At 39.2% G+C, this 21,781-nt stretch overlaps 1 protein-coding gene across 2 annotated transcripts in view; it reads right to left on the bottom strand.

The window, feature by feature from the left end:
* Nucleotides 1-21,781, bottom strand: part of ST6GALNAC3 (ST6 N-acetylgalactosaminide alpha-2,6-sialyltransferase 3) — a 458,212-nt gene that overhangs the window by 246,688 nt on the left and 189,743 nt on the right. For both annotated transcript variants that reach the window (XM_087820526.1, XM_087820527.1), the window contains exon 2: nucleotides 12,753-12,947. In XM_087820526.1, coding sequence (XP_087676652.1) covers nucleotides 12,753-12,947 — 195 coding nt within the window. The remainder of the gene's footprint in view (nucleotides 1-12,752; nucleotides 12,948-21,781) is intronic.

The raw sequence follows: 21,781 nt of genomic DNA, 5'->3' as shown, positions 1-21,781 counted from the left end.
CTCAACCAACTGAGCCACACCAGCCAGGGTAAGCTAGTAATTTTTAAGTAACCGCTCTTTTTGTTAAATAAATGTCTACAGTTACATTTATATTTGTTCCTCATAAAAGGAATATTGACACTTTTACAAACAAAGGCCCACCTGAGACAGATACTCATCAGAGCAAACTCTGCCCTAATCAGTGGGAGGTAGTGGGGAAAATACCGTGTTGAGCATTTTCATGCTAGGGCCAACCTGCAACCAACTGGTCAAATGAGGAATTCATGACTGTTTATTCAGTATTTAAGTAGATAAATTGCTGAACACTTAGGAAATGATGGTCTTGACGAGAAGTAATGCATTAGCATTTGAGCAGGAAAGGGGAGCAAAGGTTCTATTCAATCATTACTTAGAAAGTTGAAGGATTAAGAGAGCATTTGGGTAGCTGCATATCCACTGAGTGACTGCAAATAGGAATGCATCTGGATACAGCCCTCTGGGTATTGGTTTGCCTGGTTAATTTTGCATTAACAATAAAATAAGCTTCTCCTCATAAGCTGTAGAAAACACTCACTCCTTTCTCAGTCCATTAACAAGCAATATTTCTTTATGACATCAAACTGTGGTTGTTCATCTCCCCCCATTGATGGGGTGAAACTACTGCACATATGAGTGACTAAATATTCAATGACCATTATAACAGGCTCTTACACAAAAGGAGTGGCCAAAAGTCTCATATCATTATCACAGTTAGGCTGATGTCATTTTTTGGTGTTCAGTATCCACTCTAACCTTCTTCTGTGCCCTTTCCTCCTCAATCTTGTGTAGCAAGGGCTGAAAAGCTAACTATATTTCCCAAATTTCCTTGCCACTATGGTCCCGATGCTATTTAGATTCTGCCAGGGGAACGTACTCCTGAAATATCTGAAGTGCCGAAGAAGATGAAGCTCAAGCTTTCTGTAGCAATGGTAGCTGAGGGGTGATGCCTGGCAATAGTGAGTTTTTGCAGCATTTTCACTGAATAGACACCAGATTTGTGATATGGAAAGACAGGGATGCTCTCAGTAGATTCCTGGGGTTATTTGACCCTGAATAAGTTACTTAATTTCTCTAAGTCTTGGATTACTCATTTGTGAATACCATGATAATAATGGTACCTATTGCATAGAGTTGCTTTGAAAACTGAGCATCTGGCAAGGAAGTGTCAGGTATTACTGCTGCCGCTTCTGCTGCATATAAACAACTTAGAAGAATGCCTGACAAAGAGAAGTCCTCAATAGGGTTAGCTAAGATGATGATGATGATGATGATGATGATGATGATGATGATGATGATGATTTGAAGCTAACAGGATACACTTAGCAAGGAAAGAGATTGGATGGTAGAGACAGAGGAAAGCTCTGTGGTATATAATAAATTGTTTAACCTCTCTGTGCTCCATTTGTTTAGTGTTCCCAACTTCAAATGGAGGATATTATCATATTCCAAGAAATAGTTATTAAATGGAATAATATGTCCATAAATTTCGCAAAGCATAATAAAGTGTTTAGCATTATTAGTTACCATAAAAAGTGCTGAAAATGTTCATAGGAAGGAGCTGTGACTTCTAAGGAGAATTAGGCAAATCAGCATGAAAAAAATGGAATTTGGACGGGCCTTTGAGGAATGGTTAGATTTTATACATGTAGAGATAGCAGAGAGAAGCTTGCCCGCTTGAACTAGGCATAAAGTTGAGAAACTGAAGGGCCAGTATAGAATACATTCTTCTTCTCATGTCTCTTTTCTAGCAGTTATACCACATAAGTTTTGATACCCAGTTAAGAGAGGGAATCCTAAGTGGAATCTCCTAACTGGCTTTCTGCATACTTAACTCCACTTACAGAGAAAACTAGTTATGGGGACGAGGTGCATTGAAAAGAGAAAGCTCGTGGGCATGATTATGTAGCTTACAGAATTTAAGATGCATTCTTCTATGTTAAAAGAAAAGCAAAAAAAAAAAAAAAAGAAAGCTTCCCACTAGCAGGAAATGTCAAGGTGGCTCATATGGTGAATATCGTTCTGTGGCCATGATTCCTGTGTTTTTGACAGCATAAGATTTTTTAACACAGGCGCACCACTCACCAAAGGGCTGAATGACCTCATATCAGGTGACTCCATACCCAAACTCTAAGTGGGGTTAATAACAGCCTGAGAGTGGGTTATTTAAAGAAGAGGAGAATTATAATGATCTTGCTGGTTTCAAGAAGTAAATAAGCAAATTGACCACAGACCCAGGCACTAAGTAAATAAATGCACTCTGAAGATGATGAGGGCAATTGGAGTCAGGTCATATTCATGTGGCTCCCGGAGGTATCAAAGACATGGCTGCTTCTTTGAAGTAGATGTTCAAGAAAGAAACGCAAGGGCTGCTTGGCACATAGTTCAGCACCTAAAACTCTGCCTCATTTTTATCTTCAGTGCATTTCAGACAATGTTAATCTCCACTTATTTGAAAATCAAGAGAATATATTACCATATCCCACTATTTCTTTAATCTGGGAAAGCCAACATTTTCACTCTGATAGGCTGTCCTGAACATATCCTGTCCGAAAAGCGCATACTGTTTCAAGAATACAGGGTTCAAAGGCTCAGTGCAGCCAGCGATGAAACACAATTATCAACTATAGTGCTCCTGAAACAAGACTTAAGTAACTCCTAAAACAGCACTGTATCTTTTGAAAAATATAGAGACAGATATGAGGTCAATTCATCAGCAAGATAGCAAGAATGGTAATACAATAAAGTAAAAAGTCAGGAGGAGAGCTGCACAATTGTACTCCATCCAGACGTGAGCTGCAACAAGATAATCGACTTATAGCTCATAACAACCAGTAAGTAAAATCTCAACTCTTGCCCAGCTGGTGTGGCTCAGTGGTTGAGCATCGACTCATGAACCCAGGCGTCACAGTTGGATTTCTGGTCAGGGCAAATGCCTGAGTTGCAGGATCTATCCCCAGTAGGGGGCATGCAGTAGGCAGGTGATCAATGATTCTCTCTCATCATTGATGTTTCTCTCTCTCTTTCCCTCTCCCTTCCTCTGTCTGAAATCAATAAAAATAAAATAAAAAATCTAAACTCTTATTCTTGTCACCCAACTCAGCAAAAGCAATCAAGATTAAGTCATATAAAAATACAGGCAGTTGAACCCTGAGCAAAGGAAGCAGGTCCAGTATGGAGAATAACTTGTCCAATCATTGGATGCTCTTTTTCTGAGCTTGATCATATGACTATAACCTGGGGCTCTGAAGTCTGATTTCGAGACTCAGTTCTGCCACTTTGAACAAGTGTGACTTGAGTGAGGAGTATAACTATCCTAGTCTCAATTTCCTCATCTACAATATGGGAAACAAATTTTACATAAACCATAAATATTTGTGAGAAAATTTCAATGATTCATTAAAAGTCTTATACACTGTTATGGTTAAGTTATTTGTCAACTTGGCTAGGCCATAATGTCCAGGTGTGTGATCAAACATTATGCTGGATATGTCTGTGAAGCTGTTTTTTGGAGCCTAGTGATCAGTTTGAATTTTACTACTTGCATTTTCCAGTAACCTTGCAAGCTGGGAAATCAACCAAAAATTTGGTCACCAGCTAGTGATAAACTGGGGCTGAAAGGACTGGGACTCCTTTGGAGGGTGTTCCCACAACCCAGACACAAGGGATTCTTATAATGCACCATGAAAAACTACAAAGCACAAGGAGAGGGTCTACTTGTTGTGGTTACTCACATGATATGCTATAAAAATGCTTTGCTGTTACTGTTTGATTGCATTACAACGTGCTGTCCTGTACCCAGTTGTGGTTTCATAATATACTGTACATTTGCTCTATCAATCTTCTCAACTAAAGAATTCGAACTCCAAAGAGTAACTGTTCCAAAGGATTTGGGATAAAGTATAGTGAACCTATGTGCGTAAGCCCTTCCCACGTTATTTTACTGATGTAACTAATTTTCCAAGGTCTTAGATCGGTGACTCTTTGCCAGTGACTTTAGTTGTCATGTGAGGGCAAAGGAAGAGACTCAAATTGCCTTGGTCAGCAAGTTCCATTAAGTGGTTTCAGGGAGGCTTTGTCAGTTCATCAAGTCAGAAAGTTCCCTGGATCGCATCTGTTGAATGCACTACATGCAGGGCACCATGCTATGCTCTGGAATTGCAAAGACAAAAACACTTTTTGTCCAAAAGTACAGAACAATTTTTCATAATGTTAAATGGTAATAAGTAAGATAGAGAAGTATATATAGCAGAGGATTATGTCAACTCTAAATGTAGACAAAGCAAGAAGGTTTAGAGACAATAGCTACAGCTATTAAGTGTAGTGGTCTACGTTTGGGTAATAAATTTTAGGTGACTTTTTCCTTGAACATGTTTTCCAGTTTTTCTACAATGAATACATATGGCATTTATTACTAGAAAAATTACTAGAATTAAGTCATATCTGTGAAACACTCCAGAAATGTTTCCATCGTAAAAAAGAAAGAGAGAGAGAGAGAGAGAAAGAGAGAGAAAGAAAGAAAGAAAGAAAGAAAGAAAGAAAGAAAGAAAGAAAGAAAGAAAGAAAGAAAGAAAGAAAGAAAGAAAGAAAGAGAAAACAGAATTTAAAATGTCGAAATACATACATTGTTTGGAGTACCTTTTTGTTGGTGGTGGTCTATTAGGCCTTCAACTGATTAGCTAAGGCCCGCCCACATTATGGAAGATAATCTGCTTTACAACTGTTTAATTGAAGTTACTTGAATGTTGACTTCTTAACAGCAACAGAATGAATCTGCTATGCTGAAATGTCTATGCCCTCTAGGTGGTATTGTTCCAAGATAAATGCAAGTGAGTCTGTCTCATTCCCTTCCTTGGTGAACCCCAATTTTAATTTTTTTTTAAAATAGGGTTCATTGCTGAAACTTAGTACTTTATCTGGAACAAAGCAAGCACTTATTAAGTATTTGGTGACTGTTAATACTAACTGCCAGTTGATGAATGTATATTTGTTCTAGCTATTCTGTCGGGCTATTTAACTGGAACTTGAAAAATGCTGAACAAAAACTCTTACCATGGGTGAGGGCTAGTTCTATCATCTTTTTCAATTTTCAAATCAGGGTACTCTTTGGTGGGTGACCTGTTTTGTTCTACTTTGCTTATTTCAAATGAAGTAATTTGATATTTGAATTTCTAACAGGCCCCTGTGAAGTGTATTAACATGAAAGTTGGTAAATGGGCATTTTTCTACCTAAGGTTCTGTAATGAATAAAATCCCCTTATATCTTCCTGGGGGAACCAATTGAAACATTGAAAACTATGATAATGGATCTTTCATCAATAACAGATGTGATTTGTAAAGTGAAAATCAATCTATTTTGACTGATGGTGCCTCATAGCAATAGGGAAGATTTCTTCTGAATAATTAAAATAAAAAGTATGTGATTTATCATTTGAGTAAGATTAGAAATTCAGTAGTTATCAGTCTTGTCCAGCCATTTTCTGGCTTTATGACCTTGGAAAATTGTGACCTTTATTTTCCTTTTTCAAAAGATAAGCTATTTTCCTAAACATATGTCCCTCAGCAGGAAGATATGCAGCATGGATCTCTGTGGACACCTGGGCTGACTGATGGGCTGACAGGTGTGACCTCACGCTCGGCCTCCCAGCAGGTTTCAGGTATGGATTTGGAAAGATGGCTCCTCCCGTCCTCTAGGCAGCACTTTGTTTAAAGATGAGTTTCAGAATGTTTGGTGGTTTTAAAATAACTAGAATGTATATGGTACATATCAACTAGGACTCTTGTTTGCAAGACACCAAAACATAGTTCAAACCAGAAGACATGAAAAAGAAGGGTTTACTGGCTTATATACCCAGACCACCATGGCGCACAGGGGGTGGATAGACTGGCTTCAAGAATGGCTGGGCTTGGCCCTAGAGAATTGTCCAGGCCCTCACTTTAACTCTGCACCTGGTTAGTGCCTCTCTCAGTGTCGTGGTCTCATTCTCTCCAGGGAGCACACTCGGAGAACCACATCTCAAAGAATAGAGGGTCTTCCCCACAACTTTACTTAGAACAATAAAATCTGGGAAGGGTTCAGAATGGCTCATCTTGAGCCGTGTATCCACCTTTTGGCCATTCACTAGCCTGAATTTCTGCACACCCCTGTGATCAAGAGAGGATTGTTTCTATAATAAAGGGGCAATGGGACACTATATATACCTAACTGGGTAATTATATATATTAGCCATTTTATTATGTAATATAGTACATAATAAAATAGTATATTGTATATGTATGTTTATATGTAAGAAAGTATAAATTGTTTGGTGAGCATGTGTACATGTATATATTGTATACATATATGTATATATAAATGTGTGTATTTCCGTATATTTATATACATTGGTTCATGAATATATTATATGCATTACTGTTTTGCAAGTATGAGTGTGGCTTTTCCCTTTCCAGCAATGCTATTCACATTCCAAAATCATAATTACCTAATCAATGCATTTTCTATCCTCTATACCCCAGAGTAAGTTGCGTTTCAGTCAGATTAGCCTATTTATTGCCCCGTATGTGTCTGATTTCCTTCTCTGGAAAGACAGAGAATCATGCAGACAGGTGGCATTGTCTCAGAAACCCCTTGGACATGGGGTGCCACTTCCATGTTGGGGTACACAGAAGGAAGCATTATAAATGGCCCGGCCTCCTGTGTAGTTTCCAGGTCAGCAGGACCAAGGAAAGAACACTCAAGACTGGGTAACCAGCTAAACAAAATGAGGAGCCCAGAGATTAGAAGGAAGGTAATGGAACCAGAGACAGGTAAGAAATGGGTGGACGGAGAGTGAGGCAGTGGCGGTCACCAGCCGGGACAGGAGTTTATTTGACTGCAGGCGTAGTACCCTTCAGGTGTAGCTGGGGGTAGAAACCGAGGGGAAATGGACAGTGTATGCCCTAAACTTTTGCTTTTGCTCTTTTCCTTGAAGGGGCATAGAATGTTCCTCCCCAAGATGTGCCCCTCCAGCACGGGGATTCTTCTGAGCTGCAGACACAAGAGAATCTTTGAAAGCAGAGTAGAAGGTACCCTTTTGTAAGGTAAATTTACATTAGAAAGGGGGGGCTGTGCCAGGAAGAGAGCTATTACCAGAGGACACTTTTCCATCTGAGAAACTTGTCTGCATGGCAGGGCAAACATTTGTATACTTATACCAAACATCTACTCTTATCTTCCTGTGAATCACCCTCCTCTCCTTTGAAGCCCCAGACCCCTACTCCTTTCCTTAGCATATAATTGTTCTTGATATACTTATGTAAAACCCAAAGCCTATATTCTCAAATATAAAAAAAACCACCACCGTTTATGTCAGCTTTAGTTACATGTGGACATTTGTTTGAATGTGTGGAGAGTGCTTTTATTGCCAAGAAAGTCAGCTCTGTTCCTTAATTGTTGCTATAACCACAATTTGGGAAATTCTATTGCAACATCAATATGTTATGCACATCTTTAATTAGGCTTGTGCGGCCTGTCTGTCACAGCAACTGATCTTAAGCATTCTTTTTCAGTCTACTTTAAAACGTTCTTATTTTTTAAAGAGGTGTGTTTGGGCCTCATTAAATTATTAAGCAAATCAATATGCAGCACTACAATTTGATTGCCATGTTCTCTTAATCTTGTGCTTTTTCACTTAGCACATCAGAAGACCATCGGAAAGGTCACTCTTTCCCCAAACACCAGAAAACCTCTGCAGCTCTAGCATGTTAAGGTTCTCTTATTCAGATCTGAGGGAGACAGCTGTCATCCCACTGATCGCCAGGAAGATCTGCACGTGGCATTCTATTGATTGTCAGAGCTGGATTCTCTTATCTAGCGGTTAATGCAAATAAATTGCAGGTCACTTGCTCTGAGCAATGTCTTCACGCAAGGTCACGCAACAACAGCAACAACCAAAAACAACAGGATGACTGATTCCATGATCTGGAAACTAGAAACAAAATCTAACCTGAAGTTCATTTCCTTTCTTTTCCTCAAAATCTGCCATGAACACAACAGGGAGAAATAATGGTTACCCTGAACTAAGTTCTGCAGTATCTTTTAGTTTACACCTTCCCTATCCACGACAATTAATTAATTTAAAATGAATCATTAAAATTTGTGTTAAGGAGAAAGCAGAGTTTGCAGAATATTACCAAACATAGATTTTTTTTTTTCCCAAATACATATGGGGTTATGCCTTTTACTATGTCCAAGGTCAGTCAATAATATAGTAACTCTGCCCTTGGGGTCCCCTAATTTAGTCCTGTTTAAATGGAGGGTTGCATTATTAATGCAGTAATGACTTGGAAGGGCAAGTCTGAGCAGCTAGTGGGTCAGGAAATTAATGGAGATGGGGAGCAAAGAGACGTATAGACCCTCTTGCAAAATCTAAATCACTCCTGGTCCAAACTTTGGGTTGGTGCTACCTCATGGTGTTGTCAGCTCAAACATAGAATTGACGAGGAATTCTGGGTTCTGTGGCCAGCAAAGTTCAGGATTTCAGCACTCAGTTATTTGGCACTCATTTTGCTTCCCTGATTCTCAAGACTTCCTCTCCCCCAAATGTAAGAACCTTTACCCACACTAGTGAAGAAAGGGAAGGAGACAGGGCAAAGGATGGAAGCCAATCACCAACCTCATTGTATTTAGTTGTCATTATAGAGTGGGAGGGGTATTTGAATTCTTTCCATCTAAGTCCTCTAGAACAGTCCTCATAATTTTCACAACATATTCTTTTGTATGGGTCTGGATCAGAAAAAAAACCTCTAACAATGTAAAATATAAGCAAGTCCACATATTTATCTTTCTTGTGTTCCTTATATTTTTTACGTCTTTTACTTCCCTTGGGAACATATCATTCAAAAACTGGGTTAATTGATAAAATGAAGCTGAATTTGAACTGGGTATAATCTATTCCATGTAGACTGCTTATATTTTTATTTGGGCCAAGCCAAAGGGACCAGAACTCGTCTCATTTTTATTTATTATTTTTAAAAAAAGATAACCAGAGAATTAGATTTTGCTTTCAAGCAACCCAGCTCTCTACCGAGTCCCCTGAATCGTCAACCTAATGCAGCCACCCCCACTCCCACCTTACATTTGACAGTAGTGGAGAGATAGTTTTTCTCATAAATGTTTCCACTCATAAAATCTGTGTCTAGTGACAACAATGTCCGGTCACTAGACATTGCAAGTCTTCCGGTTTCTAGCAAGCATGTGCTTTCTTCTGAAAAACTTCTGAGAAAACCTCAAGAACCAAGATCTTAAAATGAATAGATCAGCTCGGAGTTCACTTGACTCAGCTCGGTCACTGCTATTGACCCTTCTCCTGATTAGGACAGAGTCAATAGGGACATAGGAGTATGTGGCTGCCTTTGGGGCCAAGTTGAATGCCACTATTGAAGCTATTTGCCCCAGAATATCCAATCCACCACTTTACTACTTTGGCTCTTGAAGTCTTTTTTCTCCTGAATCTTATCTAATGCAACTATCTCTGGGAAGGATTATACCTGAAGCCATTGTTTGGTGAAGACCAATGCACAGAGTATTTGAGAGTAAGAGTAGAGCGCAGAGGTGAGGGTGGTAAGGGTTGGGAATGTGAGAAGGAAAGATGAAATCAATGAAGAGGGAGGTAGAGAGCCCCCAAATTTTGCTTTCTTGTCAATTTAACCTAGAACTGTTTGAGTTGGAGGAACACTCATCATTTTATTTAGGTGTTATGCTGTTTTTCAACTCCCATGTGACATTTTCTGCCCATCCCCTTCACTCACGGTACAATACAGGGCTTCTCTATCATGCACAGACTAGAAGAATAAGTTACCGGCATATCTGCTAGTTTTTGCATAAAGTGAAACTGCCTATTTCAAGTATCCTTAGTTTGTTTTAGCTAGCTTAAGAGCTCATTGCTTCTTTTTAGTTCTTTCTTGCTATTAAATTAGGTGAAATGCTTTCTGTGATTTCTGGTCAATAAATACCCAACTGGGATCAGAATATATTTTAAATTTTTCATTATAAAAGAGACATGCAGAAAAGTGCATATAACATGAATGGATACTTAAAAAACATTTAGAATGTAAACACCCATGTCACTTTCAACTGGATCAAGAGATAGGATATTTGCTGGTGTCCCAGGAACTCACACTGCTCACAAACCACACATTTTTCTCAGAGTAACTGCTCTTCTCACTTGTATGATAATAATTTCCTTACTTTTTATTCCTTTTAGTTTTCCCTCCTATATATGTCCCTAAGCAGTTTTGACTCTTCCTATAACCTATAAATGGAATCACATTGTGCATATTCTCTTATTGCATCTTTTGTTCAAAATTATGTTTGTGTAAGATTTATCTACATTGTCATATATAGCTACAGTTTCTTTATTTTTTATTGCTGTAAGCTATTCTAGTGCACGTAGCACACTTTTAATCCACTCTCCTACTGACAGACATCTGGGTTGCTTCCAGGTTCTAGTGATTATGATCAATGCTGCCATGCGCGCTGCCCATGGGTGCCACTGTGTGCTCATGAGTGTGTCTAAGTGAGCATATCCATGGCTGGAAATGCTGGGGCATGGGATATGTAGATCTTCAACTTTATATGATAACAGGAAGCTGGTTTTTCCAAAATGGTTGTTCCAGCTTATACTCCACCTACCAGTACATAAGAGTTCCTGTTGTTTCACATCTTGACAGACACTTGATATTATCAGATTCTTAATTTTTTGCCAATCTAGTATTTAGTGTGCAGTGATACCTCCTTGTGCTTCTTTTTTCTCTTCTCATTGTGGTTTTAAGTTGCAAAACCCTGATTTCTAATGAGATGCCCTTGAATCCAGATTATTTAAAATTTAAATACAAAGTCTGTTATTCTGGACTGTGGTAGTTCAGTGTTATTCATACTGAGCACTTCAAGTCATAACAGATAAGTATAGGAGAAGTAAAAAAAACAACAACTCCTTCATTGAACACCAGTTTGGAACTGGACACCTCATGCACTTAGTCCTATTTAGGCCTCATAATAAGTTTGCTATATGATACTGTTATATCTGTTTCCATTCAAGCCATGCCCATGTGTCTTGAAAGCCTAAAAAAACCTCTCTTTCCATTAATCATGTTTCCTCCCAAGAAACAGCCTCTGAAAGATCAAAATAATGATCAATATCCCATGGTAAAGTCATATTAAAAACTATATCAAAAGAATATCAAAGGGAGCTTGGTTAATATGACTAATTTAATAACAACCTCCCTAGGTCAGTTTTTCCCTTAACACTTCAAAATCCAATCCATTAATATTTAAACAAATGAAAGGGTCCTCTATTTTGGGTGAGATTTCCCTCCTGAGAGTAATTTGTGAAATACTTCAGTCACATGTTTCATTTTCTGCCTGTGACAGGCACTTGTGAAGTGATTAACACAATCCAGTAGAGTTATAGAATATTAATTGACAGCCAGGAATAAAAGTAACGAAACACGGGAGTGAGACAAACTATTCTCTCTGATAATTACTATACAGGTAATCAATTTATTACAATATGCAACACATTCAAGCCATGGACCCTTTTTAAAAAATTAATTTGAAGCCAATTAAAGGATAAACATCAAGCAAGGCTCCTAAAAATTTATGTGTTATTAATGGTGCCTTTTTCTTGTTAACTATAAAGGTCTAATAAAAAGCCTGTACATCCTGCAGATACAGAACTGATTTTCAAAAAATCAAATTAACCAGATGCAAAGACTCAGGTATGATATTGCCTACAAAAGGGGGTGGACTGAGCCAGCTTTCAACATCCCTCCCTGGATGCTAAGAATAACTCTCAGAATAGGAGTAGCATTTTATGCATAACCCTCCTCTCTAGTACCTTTACAAAATGACCTTGCAATGTGATCTGACCCAAAACTCCTCTCAGGGATGTGGACACACTGATGACTTGTACTTTTGTTACCAACAATTCAAGCAGGCTTGGACTTTGCATCTATGACTATTAACCTCACATTCATCCCACTGCATGAAAACAAACAGTGAAAACACTTTTTTTATTAACCACTTCTATACACTTCACACAGTTTGTGAGGCTCATTATTTTTTCCTTCACTCCATGATACAAATCCTTGCTTGCAAAAGTGCTAGCATAGTGTGCACTTTCTGGCTGTCAATATGCCTCCATTCTCCTCTGTATCACCAATTGGTTACAAAGGCTCAGAGGTTCAGTGATTATAGGATTTAAACGATTTTAACCCCTTTAAATTTGAAAACTCTTTAAATACCATTATCTCTGCAGCCACGGAGAATTTTAAAATCGGCTTGGCCTTTTCTAGCTCCAGGTCTAAGGATTATATAAATGCTTTTCTGCAATTCTACAAAGAGCTGTCCCCAACCAGTTGACCTCCAGGAAAAAAAGCCAGCCTATTTTCTAGCTGGTAACTGCTGATCAGAGTTAATAAATGGAAAGAAGTGTATGTTATGCCACAAACCACCAGGAAAACAGGTAATTGCTTCCTCAACTCCACATGAAGCCAGTGAATCAGAAGATCTGACATAGGAGGGGCAGTAGACTTTAGACATGTGTCAGTAAATGTCTAAGAATGAGAAAATGTCAGGGACCCAAGGAAGCTCAGTGGGACAGAGAGAGCAAGTTCCCTTATTGGAAGGCATCTTGCTCCTAAAGAAAAGCTGTTACCATGGATACCCTCAAATCCTAGGTAACCCTCTGGGGTCTTACCTCTTGCGTCCTCACGTTTATGTATCCATAGTGAGTGCGAAGGGGCCGCCTGTATGTGTAGGAGAATGGGATCCATTTCGTGCCAGCTTGTCCAAAGCAGTTGAGCAGCAATGGGAAATTCACCTCATTGACGAGGCGCACAATCAGCAGGAAGAGAAACGCCGCTATGAAGCTCACTGCAATCACAGACTTCCTCTACAAAACATTTAAAAAAAGAGAAGAATGAATAAATGACTTTCAACCAAAAGCAGTTACAGACGCTCCTTTATTCCTCTCCTTTTCTCTTTCAAAGGAGGCTGTCATTTAGGATAGTTTTATTTGGAGGGTTGCCTTAACGTGCTGAGCCTCTGAGAGTAAGCAGAGCAGCTTTCTTGGATTATCTTCCCATTCCATTCCTACCCTTTCTTACTTGTCTATCTTCTTTGACAATTCTTATTCAGTTTTTAAAACCCAAAACAGACATTCCCAACCATAGGAAGCCCTTGCTAACTGCTCAATTCCCCCCCCACCATCGTCTCCTCACCCCCGACATATCTACCCTATTAGAGATAAGAAGTCCCACCACTCCCATACCTGGAAGGCATATAATCATTGCAGAATCATTTATGTGACTTTTCCTCCATGTAACTGTGAGTTCCTGGAGAACTTGCATGCACTGTGTCATACTGATCTCTATCCCAGGTCCGTGACACAGTGCCTTATGTACTATACTATAGGCACCCAACACTTGAAAGGATGAATGAATGGATAAATTTTTTGCATTCTTATAGACAAAGTATCATTATCAGTCATTATCCTGTGTCTTTATCTAGCACCCTCAACATGCAGGAAATGTTAACCTGTCTATAGAATATGCACAAGTAAGATTTAAAAAGGTAACAATAAGGGTAGGAAAAAATGCATGACAAGCAGGTAAGAACATCCCCCTCAATGTGTTGCTATGGAACAAGAGCCGGAGCAACTGCATTGATGGGGTGGGAGAAAGCAAGAGATCTATTTGAGACTGAGCTTAATAAAATGCATGAGTTTTCATCAGTAAAGATGTGTGAATGGAGCTTTCTGCGTGGAAGGAACAGAGCAAAGAGGCAAGAAAACACAGGGTTATTTCTAACCACACTGCACTTTGTCTTACTGGGGCACAGAGAAAAAGAAAAAGCTGGAAACAAATAACTTTATGGACTGCCTCAGATACCAAGCTGGAAGTTTACTGAGTTTGCTAGGTGATGGTAAACCAAAGGAGGCTTTTGTTTAATTTTTAAAGGTGACTTATAAATTATCATCAAACATTGGTGTTTAAGATGCTTTGAGGGTGGTGGGCACACAGAGCAATAGACAGGTCTTGTAACATAAAAACACACCTGAAACCTATATGTTCATATTAACCATTGTCACCCCAATTAATTTAATAAAGTGTAAAAAAATAAAAATTAAAATTAATTTTTTAAAAAGATTGCAAAAAAAAGATGCTTTGAGCAAGGAGAAACTAAAGGTAGGAAGCAACTAGTTAGGAGATTATTCCAATTGGTTAGGATGTGGTAATGAGGGACGGAAAACTAGAGCAGTGGTGGGGGAGTAAAAAGGTGGGAAAGATATAAGAAGCTCAATTTAGGTGAAAGGTGGAGAACTTGGCTACTGATTGGATAGAACTGGCAGACAGAAAATTCAGAGATGCCCGATATTTTGAGTCTCAGTGACTGTAACAATACTGGTTATATCAGGGGAAACCAGAGCGGTCAGAGCAAGAACTGATAAAGAGCAGAAGATAAAGTCCTTGGCTTTCTAAGTCCTGGTTTTCAGGGACTGGTCAGTGATCTGGATGGAGCTGTCAAGGAGTCAGGCCAAAGGTGGAGTTCGGAGCTGAAGGTGGACATCAGGAACAACCCTGACTTCGAGTCCAGGGTAAAGACACAATAAAGTGTCCCTCCATGAAGCTGGAAGTCAAATATCTTTGTGGGAATGACTAAATATTTTAGAGGTGGTTGTATTTCCAGCTTACCAGTTCCTGGTATAATCAGCTTCTTTTTGCTCTTTACAGACTGTCCCAAAAGGAGAAAAGAAACCCAAAGCTGGTCCCTGTATCCTTCCTGGGCCCATGGTCACAGTGTCTCTCTAGGCAGAAGAACAATCCCCCAGAAATCAGAGATACCCAAAGAAAGTCTTCGCTCTTACTCAGCCCCTGTAAGTTGTAAAATCCCCATCTCTCTGTCTAACCGGCCTAATTTTTCAATCACCTGAAAGTCCCTTGAGTTCTGCCTCCTCAAAACCCCTTATCTCACCACTAACTACCACAGCCTTAGCTTATTTAACCTTCTAATCATGAAAACCCATATTAATTTGCTCCTCTGTGGAAGCATTATGTCCACAACATTGCAATGTGTCAAGGTAACAGCCTAAATGAGGTGATGGATCTTACAAGTTTAAAGGGACATAGACCAGAACAGATGGCTAAATAAAGCAAAGAGGCCAGTCACCCATTAAGTAAACAGGTAAGAATGTTTTTTAGCACCATCTGGTAGCTTGTTGCAAAACAGCAGCTTGCTTTGAAGGAGACCCAGATGGGATTTGTGACCCTGTCTGTTCCAGAGCCCAGCATGGCTCTGGTTCTCTTGGTTGTTGCATTGCATTGTATGGCTAGAGGTTTGGGGACAAAGGTGTGGATGGCCTTTCTGAATTATCTGATCGTGCCTGGCAACACATACATAATGCATACATGAGAAGAAAATAAATCAGCCATTTTGAGAGAAACTTTAATATGGAATGAAATGATCATCGTAAAAGCCTGCTCCCTAGTAATACATGTCTGCCTCCCCTGTCCTGTGAAAGGGAACCAAGCAATAAGCACAGAGAGGAAGAGGCAAGTAAATGGAGAGGGCAGGCCAGGCACCGACTCCTCTGTGCTCCACCTGAAATCATACTCCGAGGTGGCAGAGGTGCTCCTTTCACAGCCTAGGCTTCCAACCCAATTTCTGTTGTGCAGCCTGGACCTGATTCTTTATTTTTCTTCATGCTTCCGTATTCCTATTTAACATGAAAGCATTCTCACAGTGCTCATATAAACTGCCCTGAAATGTCACTTTAAAAAGTATAAGTTCAAGCACATTCTGTGCTCCAGGTGGCAAGGACAACAGGACTTAACATGAATGTGCGTTCTTGTAGTAGTCACTTCTGCCAGATCATGACCTTGAGCTTCAGCAATTAAAACAAAAACCACAGATGAGGCTCTTTGAAGTCTACACTCACCAGAATGCAGTGAGAATGGGTGTGTGTTTATATTTGTGTGTGTGTGTGTGTTGGGGAAGTGACAGAATGCTGATATACATGATTTATATGAATGCATTCACGCCAACTCACAACTGCTCACTAAGTCCTTACTCTGCATAGAATTGGTGAGGTGCAGAAATACAGAAATAAAACCAAAAAGACAGACCATGCTTCCAAAGAATCACAACCTAGTGCAGCTGGCAAGTAAACAGAAAAGTATAATACCATGTATCATGGCAGGTAAAGCAGGTGTGCCCAGGGTACTGTGGCAACCCAGAGAAAGTGTGTGTGTGTGTGGGGGGGGGGGGGGTAGGGTGATGAATTCAGGGAGTGCTTGCCTGGGGAAGTGGCATTCAAATGGAGTCCTGAGGAATGAGGAGGGGTTAGACAAGTGAAACTGGAAGGGCGTTTCAGGCAGAGGGAACAGCATAGACTAAGGCGCAGAATTTTGATAGGCGTTAATTTGGTCAGAAGCTTACCAGTTATTTGATAAGAAGAGTATGTAGGCTATATTTTGTAGGAGATAATGCTAAGGAAGTAAACAGGATTCAAACCATAAAAAAAAAAAAGACAAATACATTAAATCAGATGCAGTTATCTGTCTTATCTATGTTACATTAGGATAATAAAGCATAAATGTATAAAAGTGGCATGTTTTATAATTCTGAAATATCCACTTTCCAACCATATGTAAATATATCAATCACTTCATTTTATTGGAAATTGCCATTTACCATGCCACAATGCCCTGCTTCCAATTGTTTGACTTAAGTTGATTCCCTCAGTGGTTTGTTCTAGTAACTGTTTTCAGTCAATCAACACTCAGCAAATTAGAAGATGCTACCTGTTTAGACATGTGTTCTATGTCTAACAATTTGTTTATGGAATTGATCATTGCTGCCTGTTTTGAAGTAATCAGAGCATCCCCTAGAGTCAGCAACCAACAATTAGGTAAGTGAAAACAACAGTAAGGACTTGTCAAGTTTCTAAAGTAGAAGACTGCTCGACAAACATTCATACTACAAAAAACTGACATATACTTAATAAGTCAGTCCCCTAACATCAGAAGCATGAACATTCAATGAAGCAATATGTAGAAAATGCAGAGCACAGTTCTGAGCACATAGTGAGCACTCAAACACCAGATGTTATTATGGTTTAACCATGAATTATCAGAGCCTTGGTGGACATTAGCCAATTGGTGAGGACTGGCCAGGCCATGTAAGTGCACATTAAGAACACAGAGATTTCTTTCTCTCAAATAATCCAAGCAGCTGCAAACCATTGAACTATTCAGTGCAACTTATCCACACAAGCTCTAAGAGAGTGTCAACTGTGCCCAAACAGATCTGATGAATTGCTTTAGGGAGAGTTTTCTCCTTCTGTGTTCTTCATTTTGGACAAATCTGAAGGGGCCTTTAACAGCTGAGACATTTAGAATTTAGTCCCCTCTGTGCTGCAAAAATATGCATCAAAAATGTGGCATTCCAGTTGCTTGCTCTTTAGAGTTAGAATATCATTTATCAGACTTATAGCAGAAATACCTATTTCAAAATAAAATCCATAGAGAATGCATGATTTAGAGAGAAAACAATTGCAGAAATGTGGACCTAGCAAATTTGGAAGGTATATTTACATATGTATATTTTTATTCTTTTCTACCACAGATTTAGCCTTTAACCACAAAACCTTTAACTATTAATTTAGTTTCTAGATTTTATTTTGTTTTGTTTCTTTTTCATAAATAATAAATAACAGTATAAAGGTGTATTTCTCTATTGAAATAGTATTACTAAATGACTGAAGTAGTTTTTTACCATGATAAAATAATGCACACTTTTACCCATATGCTGTCATTTATCCAATAATAAATATAAAATACAATGTTAATTGTATGATTTATATCACTGCTCAATCACATCACACATTGATGAGCCCTGACCTACTGCCTATTTGATAAGTGACCTTATCAAATACAAATTTGTCCCCATGTAAAAAGTTGTGTAATCAATACAATTCTAAGCTCCAAGTCTGGTTCTCCCCGAATGCAATAAAGCTACTTTCCATTTGTACAAGATAGATTAGCAAAGCTCAGAGTATATAAATGGAGACTTCATTTGTTTTGTTTTAGCTATTGAATCAACAAACTGTGTGGATCTTGCTTATTAAACTATACTGATCCATGAGAAAACTCTCACTCATTTGTTGGGGGGGTAAGAAAAGGAGGGTAGTAAAAAGGTGAACAGTCCTAGATTGGTGGAGTCCATACAGGAGCCTGTCAAGGGAGGCCTTAAGCAGCAGAGCTGGTGATAGAATTACTGAGGTCATCAGGGAGTGAATGTCTAACAAGGTCAATGATACATCTGATAAGGAGTTAATTTCCAAAATATATAAAGTACTCATATAATTTAACAAAAGGAAGATAAACAATCCAATTAAAAAATGGGTAATGGACCTAAATAGATACTTCTCCAAAGAGGACATAGATGGCCAAGAGACATATAAAAAAAATGCTCAAAGTCACTACTCATCAGAGAGATGTAAAAACGACAATGAGGTATCACCTCACATCTGAAGGAATGGCCACCATCAACAAATCAACAAATGACAAATGCTGGCGAGGGTGTGGGGAAAGGGGAACCCTAGTACACTGCTGGTGGGAATGTAGACTGGTGCAGCCACTATGGAAAACAGTGTGGAGGTTCCTCAAAACTGGAAATGGAACTGCCATTTGACCCAGTGATCCCACTTGTAGGAATATATCCTAAGAAACCTGAAACACCATCAAAAAGAACTTACGCACCCCTATGTTCATAGCAACGCAGTTTACAATAGCTAAGATCTGGAAACAGCCCAGGTGCCCATCAGTAGGTGAGTGGATAAAAAAGCTGTGGGACATTTATACCATGGAATACTATGCAGCTGTAAAAAAGAAGGATCTCTTAGCCTAACTGACATGAAGGGATCTGGAGATTATTATGCTGAGCAAAATAACCCAGTCAGAGAAAGACAAGTATCACATGATCTCACTTACATGTGGAACCTAATGAACAAAATAAACTGATGAACAAAATAGACCCAGAGACATGGAAGCATGGAATAGACTCACGAATATCAGAGGGAAGGGGGTAAGGTGGAGGAAATAGATTAATCAAAGAACTTATATGCATATATGCATAACTCATGGACACAGATAATAGTATGGGGAAGGCTTGGGGGTGGGGTGGACTCGGGACAGAGAGGATCAACAGGGGGAAAAAGGCGGACATCTGTAATACTTTCAACACTAAAGATTAAAAAAAATTTTAAGTCTCAATAAACTTATTACTGAAATGCTGCCCCAAAAAAACCAAAAACCTGCTTCATAAATTTTAAAAACTGGTACTAGCCCTGAAGTAGATTTTGTAATACATTTTGTCAATAAACAAAATACTTAATTCATATGGAAAATTAAGAGGCTGATCTGAAGCATAGTAATTACATTTACTTCAAAATCAGTAATTTGTGGGCAAATTTAATTCATTTTGCCTAAATCTGGCTTTATTCCCAGTACTAAAAAGACAACTACGGGGTACCATTGGTTAGCACTCAGGGAAAATAATGCAATTATTCTTCCACTTCTGCTCGAAAACATTAGGAGCTCTTTGTCAATCAATAGCATGCTGTCTTATTGCAGGCAGTTTGTGGGAACCAACAAGACAGAATGGGTATGTCTTCCTTCCTCAGCTCCACAATTGCACAGTCCTCTTATTCAATGAAGATGTAGTTAAACAGCAAAATACTGATCATTTTTTCCTTTTTTTGTTTAAAAAAAAGGTTAAAAGTGGTAGAACAGCATCAATATGGTGACCTATGTTAAGGATCTGGAGCCCACATCAACATGTCATTTTCAGACTTGGGTATAATCCAGTAAGAATTTACAAACCCAACAAGCAAAAACCAAGATAATAGAGATCTCATGGGCATAACTGTCATAAAGTATTCTGTGCAAAAAGCTAGTTTTAGGGGAAAATTACAGGTGCCCAAATTTTTCCCAGAGAGATTATTTCCCCCCAGCAGATACTTCCTCTATAGCTGCAAGCACTACAGAGAAGCTGAAGTAAACACAAGATTATGAGTTTGTCAGATGACATGGTAAGAAGTCCCACCGAACTTTCTAACACTTACTTTAAAAGCATAATAAAAAACGTTTTTAATATACCTGCACATTTTTCTTATTTTATTTGAGGAGGGGATGTAGGTTTTCCCGGCCAGATTTGACTTTTAAACCACTACAATATCAAATGAAACAATCATGGCTACATTCACCGAGTTTGTTTCATTTTGTAAAATTATATAAAAAGCAGTGTTATCTCATTTTGTCTCTACATCTTATTGAATTACTTCAGCATATGTCCTTTCACATAGCAGAAAGAAATGAAACCTCTTCAGAAACATAAGAAAGAATTAAAGACTGATATTGAGTGTCTAGCATGAAGGGCCCAGAAAGCAGCCTCTCCGTATGGCTGTACAAACAGACATAGAAAAATGTGATCTAAACGGCTGGTTCTCATGATGAGAACATCAGAGATCGGGGCAGATGGCCCTGCAGTGTTGTGTGTGTGGTTTTTTCATTAAGTGTTTGCACTACAGGAAGAAATATGCTCCAGTGTCCCTGTTGTCCTGTCTCTGGGCCCCCAGCATCCTGTTGCGGGAAGAGAGGTGCTAACTAACCAAGGCCAATGAAGGAGCTTAGGCAATCAGGCCCGGTGCTTTCGCTGCACTCTCACCTCACCTCTCTGGGCCTTATCTGTTTTCTACAAACATCTGCTGGCATCTCTCACTCGTAAAGAAGTGAGTTTGTCTCGAGACACTGAAGTGGAGCATAAAGATGAATTCTGGTCGTCACAGAGCCATCAGGGAGGGAGTCCTTCCCAGAGAATGACGATGAAGTCAGTGAGGAGGACACCAACGGGGACCTCTTATTTTTCTGTGAATCCTCCTGACCTTACATGAAACAGCTTTTTAAACATATTCAGACCTATCATCTCTTGATTTTCCCCATCACCAGTGAAGTAAGAGGGGAAGGCTGTGTGTTTGAGTCCCATCTCCCATCTCTCTTTTCATGCCCTCGGTATTTCAGGCTGGACGTCTCACCTTTCTCCAAACCACTTGGCTTCCCAGTCTCTGCGACTCTGTCCAGGCTGCTCCTCTCAGGCGCCCTGCTGTTTCCCACCATCCCTATCTGTACAAGTCCAAAGACAACTCGCTCAAATGATGTTTCCTCCCTAAAGTCTTCTCTTCCAGCCTGGCATCGAGTTCATGGGTGGGTGAAGGAGATGGAAGAAAGAGGTACGGAGGAGGGGGGACGGAGGAAAAAGTCCCTCCTATTTTGTCTTTAAAATTTTCTTGAGGACGTGAACAAAGTCTGAGAACTACTTCTCCTACAGGGAGCATCAGAAACATTGTCTTAAACTTAGAAGACATTCAGTAAGCACTGGTGGAAGAAATGAGTGGGGGGAAATGAAGAGGAAGAAAACAAAAGATAGAGGCATTAAAATGTATTCTCTCCTAAATATACACAAGAAATTATCCAAAAAAAATTCAGTTTAGGATCATTAAGAAAAATACATTTTTCAATAAGGGAAAAACCTACAAATTATTCTTTTCTTTTTCTCCTCTTAATTCACTTCCCTTGGAGATTTCTCTGTAGATTTGATGTGGGTGTAGTAGGAGATGGGGGAGGAGGAATTGGATGCGAAATACAAAGTGAAGCGAGAAGGATTTGA

Source organism: Miniopterus natalensis, chromosome 9 (genome assembly GCF_054644295.1).
Source record: "Miniopterus natalensis isolate mMinNat1 chromosome 9, mMinNat1.hap1, whole genome shotgun sequence".
In the NCBI taxonomy this organism is placed as follows: Eukaryota; Metazoa; Chordata; class Mammalia; order Chiroptera; family Miniopteridae; genus Miniopterus; species Miniopterus natalensis.
This window is presented reverse-complemented; position numbering and strand designations above follow the sequence as displayed.